This window comes from Dipteris shenzhenensis, chromosome 17 (assembly GCF_047967505.1).
Source record: "Dipteris shenzhenensis isolate YYH24624 ecotype China chromosome 17, Dip_SZ_1.0, whole genome shotgun sequence".
Taxonomy (NCBI): domain Eukaryota; kingdom Viridiplantae; phylum Streptophyta; class Polypodiopsida; order Gleicheniales; family Dipteridaceae; genus Dipteris; species Dipteris shenzhenensis.
Window position 1 is genome coordinate 10,708,345 of NC_141612.1, and position 16,500 is coordinate 10,724,844.

General features: G+C 45.1%; 1 protein-coding gene across 2 annotated transcripts in view; it reads right to left on the reverse strand.

Annotated features, from left to right (window-relative positions):
- Window positions 1-5,275: 5,275 nt before the first annotated feature.
- Window positions 5,276-16,500, reverse strand: part of LOC147891675 (phosphatidylinositol/phosphatidylcholine transfer protein SFH12-like) — a 142,274-nt gene continuing 131,049 nt past the window's right edge. The window contains exons 12-13 of one of the 2 annotated variants that reach the window (XM_087387906.1): window positions 6,270-6,341; window positions 5,276-6,123 (exon numbers count right to left, since the gene is read on the reverse strand). In XM_087387906.1, the coding sequence (XP_087244032.1) occupies window positions 6,103-6,123; window positions 6,270-6,341 (93 nt within the window). In that variant the 3' untranslated portion in view covers window positions 5,276-6,102. Of the gene's footprint in view, window positions 6,342-16,500 lie in introns of both variants that reach the window. The other variant, XM_087387905.1, reaches the window with a different exon arrangement.

Consider the following 16,500-nt stretch of genomic DNA (forward strand, 5'->3'; position numbering starts at 1 on the left):
CTGAGGGGCAACACGAGGTTGCACTCTAGCTCGCCTCACCCCGAAAAATCTCGGGTGACAAGCAGCTACTTGGTAGTAGCTATGCCTTGCTACTGCCATGCCTAAGAGATGGGGGGGGGGGGGGATACCCAACAAGCCTAGTGGTTAGGTGCCAAGAGGCCACAGCCCCTTGCAGACTAAGGAAGGAAAGGTTGAGGCGATGCAAAGGGAGAAGGGGGTGCAAGGTTGCAAGGAGGAGCGTAACTGGCTGAAGGGAGGGGCGAAAGCGAGAGGGGCTAGAGGGGGGGGGGAGGCAAGCTGAAGCTGTGACGAGGGGACAGGAAGCGTAATGGTGAGCAAGGAGCAATCCTCCTTTTACTTTATATACTTCCATGCTTCTAAAGTGGATCCAAGATTAGTTGATAGGCAAGAAAGAATCAAAGACAATTGGCAATGGAAGACATTATAAGACAAAATATGGTGTATGACTAGATGGTAATGTGTTTTACTTTGAATGTAGTATAAGATTAAGTAGACTGATGAATTATGCCAAATCACACCATACATGTGAAGAGCATCTTCTCTATGTGCATGCATGCATGTGCATGTGCATGTGCCCGCACACCATGCCCTAAACTTGAACAAGCTACTATGAAGGTTTGGCAAGGCATTTCAGGGCAACACTAGTGACCAATAAAAGTAATGAATGATAGCTCCTTCCTTGATAAAAGTGCTAATTTGTAGCAACCATCAAAAAAGGACAATGCCATAGAAGTTTGCAAAATATTACCAAAGATGGGTAAAATCATGGACTTATATGAGGACAAAAAAAACTTGTAACCTTTTTTACATGGCATGTTCTAAATATCTAGATTATGACAAACATATAGATCCTTGTTGCAAAACAAGATGCAATATAGAACATATTGCAAAGCACGATACAAAATTCATATTATGACATATAGATCCTTGTTGCAAAGCACAATGCAATTTCTTGCTAATTTATTTTGAAATCTAACCTTCATACCAAAATAAGGGTAGTCCAAATGTGCACCAAAATTGCATCTCATATTTACAACTCATATATTTTTGCTTTAGTCAGCAAAAAAATATAGATCCAAAAGGTAACATACCTTGGCACTAATGCTAGACTAACTATGTAAAAATATGGCATGGACCATATACTGAAATTGAAAGCCAAAAGAGCAACTTGCTATTTATAAAATAGTCAAAGGCAAAATCCATTAGGTCAAGACATACCTCCCATGTGAAAGTAGGATGATTTTTAGAAGGGAAATCAAAAATAGGACATGCCCCATATGATCAAGGGTAAGCATGATCAAAACATAACCATGGTCTTTTAAAGAGGTCAACAAATAACAAAAGGACTGACTTACTACATAGCTTCGTACCTAACCATCATTGGTGAAGTTACGAGATTATAAGGTTATTAAAGTGCAACCATACTATGACTCTACATTTTTGAAGACAAAGATGCCAAATTGAGAATTTATCATCAAACCAATAATTCCATTTCAAAACAAATCACCATTTCTCGAGTAAGTATAGGACTATCATGATTGGACATATGATGTCCAAGATCTATGCAGCTGTATTGGATGCATCGGTCAACCTGTTCGCAAAGATGAGAGGGCTCAGAGCAAAGGGTCAAGCTGGTTTTAGGCGAGACCATGGGACTATGGATCACATACTCACACTCAAGAGTGTCATTGAGGAGGCCAGATCACGGAAGGAGAGGGTCTACTGTTGCTTTGTGGATTTCTGCAAAGCCTTTGACACAATACCTCGAGCTCGTCTTATCACACGCCTACAGACATTGGGATTTGATTAGGAGATCATCTGGGCAGTCATGGCATTGTATGAGAGAGTCTCAGGCCAAGTTTGTACAGGCGCAGGTTGGACAGATGAGATCCTAAGTACCATAGGGGTCAAATAGGGTTGTCCCTTATCACCGACCTTGTTTGGCCTCTACATTGATGAGCTTGAGACTTTCATGGGGACGTTCGAAGGGACCGGTTGCTCACTTGCCGAGATCATGATCAAGATTCTTCTTTATGCAGATGACGTGGCACTCTTGTCCTCCACACCCGAGGGGATCCAGCGACACCTAGATGCACTGCAGGCTTTTTGTTTATCCCATGATTTGGAGGTCAACCTTGGCAAGACCAAGGTCATGATCTTTAACACCTCTCGAGCAAACATGCAACGGAAACAGTTTACTGTTACTTTGGGTGGGTCACCAGTTGAGATCGTATCCTCATACACTTACTTGGGGGTCATCTTCTCTGACCCGATCTTCATGATGAGACCAACGATGCAGGCCAGACTGAGCAGAGGATACGCCTCACTGGCTCAGCTAGAGAGACAGTGCTTTCACTCCCACTTCCAGGACCATCGGACCAAGGCTCTTCTCTTTGACTCCTTGGTCCGACCAGCCGGTATGTATGGCAGCCCTTGTTGGGGGCTTGACATGTCAGAGATAGAGTGGACAGGAGTGGAGCGCTTGCAGATCCTCATGCTCTCACGGATGATCCGGGGGAAACTGTATGTACCACATCACATCATTCAGGCCGAGTTTGGTGCTTCTCCACTGAAGCTAGATGCAGCCTTTCAGACCATCACATATCTACACCAGGTTAGATCATATGGGGACTGCACATCAGGGAGACAGAGGTTGCCATGGTTGGCTCTCGATTCCTCCATGAGGCTGGCAGCAGAGGGAGATGAGTGATGCTGGCATGCACGGACTCACAAATGGTTTGTGAGACTAGGGTTCCACATCGATAGGATACCTCCTTTTCAGTATAGTTTAGATGCCCCTCCGGTACTCCCACCCACCATCCCGATTGGGCCACATACCAACCAGGTCATTCGAGAGGATCTCTTGTAGCTACACACCTTTAGGACCTGGTTGGAGCCGAGGGAGCTTCCAGTGAAGCTGAGTTTCTACAAAGATTACTGTCTTCACATTTCAGAGGAGGGATTCATCACACCGCTGGGGTACACTGAGCTTCATATGCCTCACTCACTACGGATCTCCATCGGACAGTTTCGGGTATCTTCACACCGCCTCCGCATAGAGAGCGGCAGAGCTGAGGGGATTCCTAGGGAGCATCGCTTATGCATATTGTGCGACTGTCAGGAGGTTGAGTCGAAAAAGCATTTGATTTTCAGGTGCCCAGTGTACTACGAGATCCGAGGTCGCTACCACTGCCTCTTCAGAGACGGCTCCGGGCTCCTTTCCAGATTCCTCGCCTACCCAGATCAGAGATGCCTCGTGGCCTTCATTCACGAGGGAATCTGACATAGAGAGTACTTACTCAGGCGACGGGGCTTAGCCACATCATCAAACACCTCTCAGAGTAGGATCACAAAGTTCTTCCCATCGAGTAACATTGATCGTCCAATCTCTAGCCGCCGATGTGACAGACCCCGACCTGATGATCGCAGCACGACACACGAGACATCAAGGGAACACACCGATCACTTTGGGGGACCTCTCGTCATTGTTTAGACCCGGGATACGTCCCACGAGAGTCACGGTGGCTCTAGTCTTGCGTCGAGCCTCGTTTAGGAGACCGAGATGCATGGCACCCCTTGACGGGCACCAGCGTCCCATCATCGACTATGCACCAGCTAGGGGGACATGACATACGGAGGATTCCGCTCCGCTCCAGTCCTTTTCTTTTCATTGTTACATCCAGATGTATTTGATTATGTATGATCAAACATAGGATTCAGCACGGGTGATGATGCTCATTTCAGTAGCTCCACCCTTACTGTGATTTGTATCAGGTTTTCTTTCAGTCTCATAGACCCATCGGTCTTCCAAAGACTCTAATAAAATTTCTTTCTTTCTTTCTTTTCAGAGCTAATATGATAACAAGGACTTTGTTGTATAAGGAGAAACAAATAGCTACTACATGTGGTGTAGCCAACAAATTTAATTGGTAGCTTGTTAGTCCTACATAGAGAGGATAGCATAAGAGATAAGGAAGCATGATGGGATGTTGCGTGAGAAAGGTGGAAAGCCTTCGACAATGATTGAAGAGAAGGAGATTGTAATTTATAAAAGGGAGAGAACTAGAGTGGAAGAAAAGGTGATGTGAGAGGAGGAAAATTCATGGCTAGTTATAAATGGGAGGGGGAGGAAGGGTAAAATGTGCATAAAGGAAGGATGCAACAACTAGGTTCATATTGGATGTGCAAATCAACAAACACAATAGCTAGGTATTGAACATGCCTCAATTGTGGCAAACAAGATGTTGAAAGTATGCTAGAGGAAGCAATCAAATAGAGCATAAACAAAGATAGCATACTTTGAGAGGATATCCAAAGATTGTGTCAAAAGCCCTCTAGATGGGCAGGGTAAGAAAGGCCTAATTGAGGCCCAACTAAGAGCTTGTACACCCTTAGGGCAAGTAAGAGGAGGCAATCAAATCGAGCATAAACAAAGATAGCATACTTTGAGAGGATATCCAAAGATTGTGTCAAAAGGCCTCTAGATGGGCAGGGTAAGAAAGGCCCAACTAAGAGCTTGTACACCCTTAGGGCAAGTAAGAGTGTGGGAAAAGAGCACTGCCACAAGGTGCAAGGGTACATTTTCAATCACTATTGCAAACTTATATCGGTTGCAAAGGTGTTATATGGTACTTCCAATTTCCAAAACAGAAAATGAGTGGAGGCAATATAAATCAAAACACACAGTGATTGCCACATTAATAAATCTAGGCCTATTTAAAAGGGCCTCTATAGAGGGGACTATAAACTGCCTTCATGGGCGGAAAACTAAAACAAGTTCATCTCTTAACACTTTTCTTATCTAGTGATATTTGTGTGATCATGATTGCACAATCCTACATTTAGCGACTATCACTTAAGATGAAGCTACATGTTCAAAAAGCAACGTGGGGTAGTCATATGTAGCATTCCAATCGACATCTCTTAGTTTTTGAATGCTTTTATTTCTAGAGTCTATTGTGCCCTTCTCAATTATATCAAAGCAATTTACGATCATAAGAATGCCATTATAGGGTAAAATACTTCCACAACCTAAGTAATTTATAGGAAGGTTTAATATGACCATGATAAATTATTGAATTTTGATAAAATATGAAAAAACACTAAATTACATAGAAAAACCACTCATTTACTCCCTTTTCAAGATTTTGTCAACTTCCTGCAATCATATGCTCTATTTCTTCAACGATTTGCATCCAAACACCAAGATCTGAATTGGATTCATCAACAAGCAATTGTGAGCCCTGACTTTGTTCTAAACCAACTCTCTTGTAATTGCAATTTGATTCTATTAGCTAGCTTGTAGTCGATGTTCTCATAGTTCTTACACTTGGGTAATGGAGATAAAGAAACCCAAAACATGCCTCACTTGAGACAGGCAAAGCATTAATGAAATCATACTTTTTGATTTTGCAAATATTCTCATAGTTCTGAAGGATACATGGAACAATCAATATTTGCTACTTCCTCAGAACTATAATCCATATCACATTTTATTGTGCGTGTATACATGTGAGTGTGTTTTGTATACAATGACCTTGTTGGAAAATTCTGTGTTTCAACCTGCTGTTGGGATACCCTATCTTACAAGATGGGAGCCATACAGATTCATGAGACTCACAGGAAACTTGGAAAGGTGTTAAAGTATTAGAACATCTCCAACTTTAGTCAGATTTCAGATCACCATCAAGCAAAAATAGTTCCATAAACAAGAATTTTCTCTATGATTGAGAAACAAATTTCTTGTTCAGTGGAAGACTCGCAGGATTTATTTAAACAATCAGGCCAGCTCAGGCCTGAATAAAGAATGAAGCCTGAGGCAGGGCGCGCTGCCACCAGGGAAGACGTACAAAAGCCAAGCCGCAGAAGCCTGGCCGTCAAAAGAATATCGCACATCTGTTTCTTCAGAATCTACGAACAACGCATCCTTAACTGGAATGGATGATAATAGGTCCACCGTAGCATTGCAAGCTATGTGCTGAGAATTTCAGCAGCATTGTACAGTTCAAAAGCTCACATCTTTTACATGGAATATAGATGCTGAAGGACTAGGCAGCAGCTCTTTCGTGCTTTGACTTCATGTTAGAAACAGCACACCTTCTTCTGCAATATTGCCAAACCCAAAAAACCAAACAGTTTAGTCCGTTCAACGCAAAGAATACTGAAGTGAACCAAGTCCGAAATTGTGAGTCCACGAGATGAATGCGCACATGAACATTGAACGAAAGTTTATTTGCTGATCTACATACCTGTTTGACCTTTTCGAGGCTTTCAATACGCTGTGAAATTCCATCTTGTCTTGTGATTATTGTCCTCACTGTCTGCATTACAGTAAAAAGTGGAGGTAGCTTCTCAGCAATTCAGAATTTACACTCTTTGCATTTCCACCACGACAGTCACCCATACCGACAACCCACACCCTTGAAATCTGACAACTCGCACCCACACAAACACACACGCAACCTCACACCCGATCCCCACAGCCACCAGCCACCCATTCATAGCCTACACACCCATACCACATACACACACACTGCCCTCACCTCACCACAAGCCGTTTGTGCACACGTACACACATGCATGTCTGTATCTAGATGTGTATTTGTGGGCCTGCACACACGCTTGTGGGTGGCTGCATGTGCGTTGTGTGTGATTGTATGTACATGGATGTGTGTGGGCATGCCTATAGGTGAGTGCACATGTGCACTTAGACGTCAGGATAGCATGGTATATGGTACAAAAGACTCATCCTACTTTAAGAAGTCATTGTTTTGTTAGGCTCCAGTTCTTTCTCAAACCTTCTCATAACGGACGTCGTCACATAGCTAGCAAGGTGGATCCCACCCTTCATACAGGAGTTAGCCAAGTCACTTGGCTTCAGTAATGTCTCACAAAGACATGGACGTGTGGAGTCAGGTCGAATCAGACCATCAAAGGAATCTATGACAACTCCTTTGGCTCATTGCATGGAGCACTAGACAAGCGTCATGCCTGCAGGACAATTTTTTCCTTGCTGTGTATTCTAATTATTTTACTGGTCATCTGGATCTATGCTTTTGCCAGCTTTTTCCAAACTATTTGCTAGCATGAAATTTATTAATGAAAACAAGGGTCCAAGAAATCCACATCACATGTTACAAAAGACACTGAAAAGATCCCTAGGCCGCCAAGGGTAGAGCAGTTAGGTTCCCCAAAAGTGTAGGGTTGCCACATTTTTCTTACTTTTCATCCGTAAGGCTGATCAATGCACCTTAATCGGCTGTGTTTGAAGGGGCCCACATATGTTAGCTCTTCCTTTGAATTTCGTACAGCTTCTGCTTGTCTCAAACCTATCTTTGTTATGTGTGTGTGTGTGCGCGCGCTTGGATTTATGCAACTTGTTCCATGGGTGCTGAGCTTCCATGTGGACTAACCTAGTGTCACCTCTAAGCTTGGTGAAGGAACTCCTTCCTGTGTCAAGATGCGATATTGAGCATCTCTTTCAGAAGGGGAGGTCCACTCACGACCGGAGGTGTTACCGGAGGCGGTGATGCGTGGACTTGTGACACAACACTACATTGCATGATGCATGGACCTATGACACAACACTACATTATGCAATGATTGCAGAAATACCAGGGAGTAGAGTCCCTCGTTCACTAGTGTATTGCTGAGGAAGGAGCGATGAAGGGCTCTCACGCCACAGTGAGCTCCTCCATACAAGCTTGCTTCTGCAAGAGTAGAGGGTTGAGCTATGTTATCATCCTCACACCATTTTTAAAGTAGTATTTTCCTCTGTATAGATTCCAATGTTACGTGACCACGGAAGGTTATTGCTGCTTGCCTCTGATGGCCAAGAAAGAGCGATGATGGGCTCGTGAGCCAGCGAGCTCACTTCTTTGTGAAACACTTATTTTATTAATTTTGGACTCATATGTTTACTCTTGAACTAATCCCCAAAATCCTTGAAAATTTTACTTTATGAAAATCTCATTCACATTATGGCACTATCATGTCCTGTGTGGTGACATAGGAGGTGCTATAGAGTGCTGTGAATTGGAACAGAAAGAACAAGAACAAACTCTAAAAGGAGGCAAGGAAGAACAAGCTGATGACAAATAATGGAGAAAATACTAGACAAAGAGCACAATGTGAGCAAGGTACATAACATAGAATGAAATCATACACCAATCTCTCTGAAGCAGAGATCACGCATCCAAGATAACAATACAACAAGCAAGCTCGTAGCTCGTGTTGGTAAACTGAAAGGAAAGGAAAGAGTGGACACAAACTCAGAATGCTTGCATTATGGAATGAAGAAGAGTGAGGTCCTTAAGTAGGCACCTCATACATGCTCACTGACATCACTGATGACTTCAGAGCTCCACAATCATCTCCTCAATCTGCTCCTAGATTCTCTCAATCATCCTATGTGGCTCTCCACCACCTAACTGTGCTTGTGGGCACCTAACTGTGCCTCTAGCACTCACACATAGAAACATAAGGTGTGCCTTGAGATATCCCAACAAACCCCCCCTCAAGGGAATGCCTCAAGCTATGTCAAGGATACATCTAGTCTCATAGTTTCTCATGCCATCTCATGGTGGTCAAGGATAAATCTATGGCTAGGTTCTCATGCTAGCAAGGGTTCCCTTGGGTGTAAGGTAAACAAAAAGGGATACAAAAAGACCTTCCAATGGTTATCTCCCCTGCATGTACATGCACACAATGTCTGCAGGAGGTACCATGGAGCAAAACATACACATGGCCTACATCATAAGGTGACCAGAGGTGTTTACAAAACACACAAAACACAATAATTTATTTCATTCATTTTGGAGGACTATCCAGGCTGAGTACCTTGACATAAAAAGAGAGATCTGGAGCATACATAGAGATGTTTTAAAATGCATAATCTTCAAAGTATGCCTCATCTTGTGGAGGCTCATCAACTGAAAGTAGATTTGCATTTTCTGTCTTTGCTTTGGCTTTGCAAAACTTCTCATTATGGTTGTTCTTTCCACAGTGCTTGCATGGATTAATTTTGAAGCAGTCCTTTGAAAGGTGATTTGTCTTTCCACAGTGATTGCAAGGGGTATACTTGCCCTTCTGGACTTTTACAGCATAAATAGTGTCATTGCCTTTCCTGAGCTCCATATGCCTTTCTTCTTCTTGGAGAGCGGAGATAATACCTTCAAGATTAGGATTAGGAAGATTTTTCAAAGTGGTAACTATGTGATCATAGTCTTCAGGCATACTCTTAAGTAACACTGCCATAGCATCATCTGGAGTAATAGGAGAATTGATAGAAGCTAATTGAGTCATAAGACTCCGCATATAGTTGACATGAGCTGCTAAAGTAGTACCACTAGCCATCTTCAATTCAAAGAAAGAGATTTTAAGTGATAGTTTAGAGATGTGAGAGCTAGCACCAAAAATCATGTCAAGCTTCTGCCAAGCTTCTGAAGGAGACTCCAAGTCAGAGATATGGTGAATATAATCATCTCCTAAAGCAAGAGCAATGATACCATATGCTTTTTCTTCTCTAGCTGGATCCCTTGCCAGTCGTGTCGGAGGTGAGGATTCTCCAGCATTGGAGGCCGTAGAAGAAGCGGTAGGAGTCGGTTTGACAAGTCTCCATAAGTTCTCCCTCATCAATGCAATTTTCACCTTCATCTGCCATGTGTGGAAGCCCTTTCCATTGAACTTCTCTAGATTCAATAGGGTAGCCATGAGAGGGTCTAACCCAGATATTGGGCAGTGTCTATCTCTCTTACAAGGAAAAAAATAACTGAGAGACTTCCAAAATATGAGCACTTGATGTAGCAAAGACTAGTGACCAATATTCAATCAATGATGCTTCTTCTTACATGCTTCATAGAAGTGGCTAAAATGAATACTTTCCAATCAAAACCAGGTCTAGCAATTCAAAACAAAACTGAAGCCACACTTGTACTGAAGTTATTGAAAGTTTCAAAAAACCAGAAATGCTAGAGTAGCATTTTATGTAGCATCATCTTCAAAAACTTGTCCAAAACTGTCAAAACTAAAAGGCTGAACTTGGAGGGCTTGTAGCTCACTCTTCAAAGCAAGGAAAAGAGGGCTTTCTGAAGCAAAAGAAAGCTCATATACCAGAGAGGGTCCAGCACAGAGGTTGGACGAAATGGTGCGCACTTTTGCCCGGGGGAGTTGCTACAGGCTGAACCTGAGTTTTGACGATTTCTCCCTCGTTACTGAACCAAATGAGCTGAAAAATGGCTCAAAATCTTCGTTTTGAGGTCACCCATCTACTCCTAAGAGGGCTCAGGCAATGGCGGAGCAAGCAGGGAGTATTGAGCAATAGAAGAAATTCGCTGTTTGGAGAATGGCAGCCAACAGAGACGTTTTTTTCTCAATTGCTTGTAGGTGGAAGTTCGCCCATACTAGAGGAGTTTCCAGCTCAGAGGGTTTGGGCAATGGTCGTTTGTAGGCGGAGAACCAAGCTCTCAAAGATTTTGGGAAGAAGGAGGAAAATGGAGAAGAAGAAGATGATGATGTGGCAAAAATGGGCTCAAGGGGGATCAAAGGGCTCTGATACCATGTTGGTAAACTGAAAGGAAAGGAAAGAGTGGACACAAACTCAGAATACTTGCATTATGGAATGAAGAAGAGTGAGGTCCTTAAGTAGGCACCTCATACATGCTCACTGACATCACTGATGACTTCAGAGCTCCACAATCATCTCCTCAATCTGCTCCTAGATTCTCTCAATCATCCTATGTGGCTCTCCACCACCTAACTGTGCTTGTGGGCACCTAACTGTGCCTCTAGCACTCACACATAGAAACATAAGGTGTGCCTGAGGCATACACCTTGAGATATCCCAATAGCTCGTAGCTCTAGCCTCTCCTTCTCTCACTCTCAATTCCCGTACAATGCTGAATGAATCCCCATACCCCTCATCTCCCCGCTTCACCCTCGCTATTCCATGGTGGAAAATCTTCTCCCTCCCTCCTATTGGCTGTCCCCTCATCCTCACCGCTAAGTCTCTTCATGTCTTCGGCCAGCTTGTGACAAGACAATCCGTCGCAACTACTCCATGTGCACTGCTTGTAGTAGCCACGTTGTCTTTGACAAGGCGCTGTCAGAGGAAGCATTTGCCCCACCTATAAATCTGGTAGGAGATGGACTGCGTGAAATGAAGACCCTTGACGCATGGCCAAGTGCTTGGTTGATAAGTGACCATGTCCTCCTCGTAATCATGTCTCTGTGTGACTATGCCATCCTTGTGACCATGTCCTCTCCATGCGACTATGTCATCCTTGTGATAATGTCCTCTCCATGTGACTATGTCATCCATGTGACCATGTTCTCTCCATGTGACTATGTCATCCATGTGACCATGTTCTCTCCATGTGACTAGAGGGAGGGGTGAGAGGCTGGAGACTCAGGGATAGGGGGGTGAGGGCTGGAGGCGCATGGAGAGGGAGGGGACGAGGCGCAAGGGGGAGGGAGAGGAGACGAAAAAGGGGGGGGGGGGGGGGGGCTGGCTAGCGAGGAAAGGGAGAGGTGAGGGGGAGTGGAGAGAGGGGATGGAATGTAAGAGAGAGGGAAGGGGGAGTGGAGAGAGAAGGGAGAATGTAAGAGAGGGGTGAGATGGAGTGGAGAGAGGAGGTGGAATGTAAGAGAGAGGAGGGGGAGTGGAGAGAGAAGGGAGAATGTAAGAGGGAGTGAAGAGAGAAGGTGGATATAAGAGAAATGTGAGGGGGAGTGGAGAGAGAGGGTTGAATGTATAAGAGAGGTGATGGGGTGGAGAGAGAGAGAGAGAGAGAATGTAAGAGTGAGGTAATGAGCGTCATAGAGGAGGATAGTGCTAGCCATGGTATTTTGTGTCGCCCTGAGGTTTAGTCGCCGTACCGGGTGGAGAGAGAGAGAGTGAATGTAAGTAGAGGTAGGTAATACCACGCTTGTTCATCATCGAGAAGCGAAGTGACTCCAAGTGACTTTTGCATCCCCCACCAAATCTGGGGCACACCGAGCCTCCTTGTTCACCCCACCGAACCTAAGGAAACCGAACCTCCTTGTTCACTCCACCAAAGCTAGAGGACACCAAACCTCCTTGTTCACCCCACCAAAGCTAGAAATCACCGAACCTCCTTGGTCACCACACCAAACCTAGAGAACACCGAACCTGCTTGTTCACCCACCAAAGCTTGAGGACATTGAACCTCCTTGTTCACCCACCAATGCTAGAGGACACCGAACCTCCTTGTTCACCCCACCGACCCTACATAAACATGAAGCCAACATGTCCTGTGACACGCTCTCCACCAAGTGTGAAGGTGACCAAGTCACTCCATGTCCTAAAGCGTGAAAAGTGACCAAGTCATTCCGACTCATGTTGTGTCCTGCTGAGAGGAGAGAGAAGGGAGTTGTGGAGAGATCACTGAGGAGAGAGAAGGGAGGTCACACCTTGTGGAGAGAGAAGGGAATTGTCACTGAGGAGAGAAGAAAACTAGTGGAGAGAGAAGGAAGTTTGCACTTGCGGAGAGAGAAGGCAAATACCACAGAGGAGAGAGAAGGGAGTTCTCACCCGGTGGAGAGAGAATGCAAATGTCACCAAGAAAGAGAAGGGAGTTCTCACCCGGTGGAGAGAGAATGCAAATGTCATTGAGGAGAGAGAAGGAAGTTCTCACCCAAATGGAGAGAAGGGAGTGTGCACTCGGTGGAGAGGAGAGAGAAGGGAGTCGCTACTTGGAGAGAGAAGGAATTGTTAAATCCTAGGTCCATTCAATCACTCCAAGAATACAATAGCTCACAAAGTAGATAGTAGAGAATGCATGAGACGAAACTGACAACTCGATTTACCAAAACAACTACATCTTGAACAGTCATAAGGTAGTCTCACTGCATCGCACCATGGTGGTGGCACGAGCTGGCACGATCGTCACGGTGGATTCTCTTCCAACACACACACCATAGCCAGATCTTCCAACACACACACCATAGCCAGATCAAAGATCACGCCATACCAAGAGCCAGCAACACTATTCCATGAAGTACTTGGCATATCAGCCAATAAACCCCCTGACCTAGTAGACGTTTGCACCCAACACCCCTCTCAAACGGAGAGTAGAGACCAACCGAAAACTTTGCTGTCAACAAACTCACAAAGGTCCAAAATGAAAGACATTGTATCCCAATCGACAGACAAATAAACCCAGACAAACACCAAATGTCTCTCACGAAACCAAGCGAGGGTGTACAAAAGTATATGCCTGGAAATGCTAACAGCAGATTAAAAAAGCACAAACCTCTATCAAAGACGGCAATTCAATGAAGACAGCATCGACCCCGATCTGGACCTCAAACCTACAGGGTGTTTTTGGTGACTTATTACATCTTTATTCAAGACCTAGCTACCACTCAAACTCTCTAAAATGCACAATCTTCATAGTCAACGCCTTCAACCTCACACAGGCCCGCAATATCTCCCTGAGCTTCTCCTGCATGTGCTGCATCCTTGGCCTTTTCCACCGCCTTGTTCTTCTTCTCTGTATCCTCTCGTTTCCTATAGCACTATTCTTCAAGGTGTCCAGGCTTTCCACAATATCCGTATGTCAGGTCCTCCTTCTTACCTTTGCCAGCAGGTGCTTTCACGAGATAAGCATGCTCTAGACCCAATCCTCCATCTAGCTTTTGATGTCGCTCGTCATCCAAAAGAGTGGCAACCATTTCATTGAGGAAGATTTCACTGTTTACTCCAAGGATTTTGACAATTCCATTGTATGAGGGAGGTAGGCTTGATATATCATCGACTCGGACATGGAGATCAAATGCCGGAGAATTGCTCTCATTCAACTCGTACGCTCTCCAAGAGTGACGTTATCCTCCACCTTCAGACCAAAAAACTCATGCTTCAACAACACCTTGGAATCCTTGAGGCGTGCACCCAAAAGTGTTTCGATTGCTACCCAGTTTTCTGCAGCACTTGTTAGGTTGAGGTGATGACTATATCAAACACTAAGAGCTCTCCCTAGGATGCCAAGAGCCCGTTGGTTTCCAGTCTCCCACTCCAAGGCATTATCAAAATCTTGTTTCTCTATACCGAACACAACAGGCCAGAGTCCTTGCTCCATCTCATCTATAGACACACCATTAGCTGCCATGACGGGAAATTGGCACCGGTGTACGTTGACAACTTCATGTAGGAAACCCACTCTGATACCAGCTGTTAAATCCAAAGTCTATTCAATCACTCCAAGAGTACAACAGCTCACAAAGCAGATAGTAGAGAATGAATGAGACGAAACTGACAACTCGATTAACCAAAACAACTACATCTTGAACAGTCATGAGGTAGTCTCACTGCATCGCACCATGGCAGCCAAATACCAGAACTTGTGGAGGTTGTTGGCATCAGCTGGCACGATCATCACGGCGGATTCTCTTCAAAACTCACACCATAGCCAGATCGAAGATCACGTCATACCCAAAGCCAACAACGCTATTCCATGCAGTATTTTGCATGCAATATGCCACTTGGCATATCAGCCACCCACTAACCCCCCTATCCTAATCGTTGTTTGCACCCAATAGGAATTTGTCACCATGTGCATGTAGAGATGGTAGAGGCAATTAGAGAGAGTGTGGAGGCCCACAAAGAGAAAACACGGCTTCGCAGAGGGCCTAGAAAGAGATTGCGTTTAGAGACAGTGCATCTACAAGAGAGTAAGGGAGAGGTTTCTAGAGAGAGTGTTCACTGTGGAGAGAGGTTGAGAGAGAGAGAGAGAGAGAGAGAGAGAAAGAAAGTTTATTAAAGTCTTCAGAAGACTAATGGGTCTATGAGACTATAAGAATCCTGATACAAACAAACTGTGAGGGTGGAGCTACTAAACGAGCATCCACACCAAAGCAGAATGCAAAAAGCTAGTGCTAAGTACTACATAGTCATGTCTGAGTGATTGACTACACATCAATATCATCCTCCTCATCATCATCATCAGTTCATCTAGGTGGATGAGACGGTGGGAGCATGAAGTCGGCAATAGAGTGATGTCGGCTACTCGCGGGCGTGGTCTTGTGTCATCTCCAGGTCATAGCTCTGCGCTTAACAAGGGCTACAGTGACACCTGTCAGTCGAGCTCCAACTCTGAACAAAGAGGGCATATCCCCAAGTGTAATCTGTGCGTCAACCCTCTGTCTGAGCTATCATGTAGCTGCCTCTGGATCCTAATCATGTTGGGGCCTCATAGAATGGGGGTCCACCTGCTCTCGCTGGAAGAACTCCGTGAGAGTGCATCTAGAAAGAGAGTATTTTTTAGCGAGAGTATGGAGAGAGGTTTCTAGAGAGAAAGTGCATTTAGAGAGTGTGTGTGTGAAGAGAGGTTTCTAGAGAGAGAGTATGATAGAGAGAGCGTTTGGAGAGAGAGAGGTTTCTAGAGAGAGTGTGTGCATCTAGAGAGACCCTGTATTTAGAGAGAGTGTGTATCTAGATAGAATAAGGGGGAGAGGTTTCTAGAGAGAGAAAGTGCATCTAGAGAGTGTGTGTGGAAAGTGGAGGCCCAAAGAGAAGAAGAGAGGTGCACAAGGGCACCTATAGAGAGGGAAAGATGTAGAGCACACTTATTGATACCAAACTACCTTGAGTCATGATATGTCTTATGTACCCAAGGTTGTAGGGCGATTGCATCACGCGCTGTCTTGTTTCACCCAGAGTGACTGAGTCATGATATGTCTTATGTCCCCAAGCTCCCTCAGATAGTTGCGGAGACCATCCTCCGATACATGTGAGGATTGTTGCAAAGACTGCATGGCATCGTGTAATTTTTTTTTTTTTGAAAAAACAGTGCTAATTATATTACTTCGAAAACAAGATACATGAGGCCAGCATTGCAACTGACGGGCTGCGTTCACAAATCGGACGCAGCCCAAAAGGTAACAAAAAAGTAAAGCTCTCTCTCACGGAGGGATCAGGCGCGTGTGAATGAACAGCCAGAGAGGTGGTGAGTAGCACCACTGAAGGCCCTGCGAAGTATGCTCGAAGAAGAGGCCCTGTGTGTCCCAAACCCGGAGGAAACGTCTCCGCTTCTCCCGGCCGGCTCGGGAGTCTCCCTGTATCTGGTCCCACTTGCCTCTGAGGGTGTGTGTAATCTCACTCCAGATGTCAGTCATGATCTGGGCAGTCGATAAGGAGGTGCCACCGAGGATCTGCGCGTAGCGCGAGGTCCAAATGTGCCATCCTGCGATGCTGCTAATAATCTCCCAGACTGGCTGCCTCTCCTGAGATCCTGTGCCAGCCTCTGCCAGGTGCGGCGGAATGCTCTCGAGCGGCCCCCACGTCCCCTGTGTGATAAGGAATGTGGGGTCCTGTTGACATGCCTCGAACAAGTGATGAAAACCAGGTCGGTGCTGCACCAGCAGAACGCGCCCCAAGTGATCAAACCTAGCTCCGGTGCTGCGCGAGTAAGGATCCCGAAGGTCCACCTCCACACTTCCTGGGCGTGAGTGCAGCTCCATAGG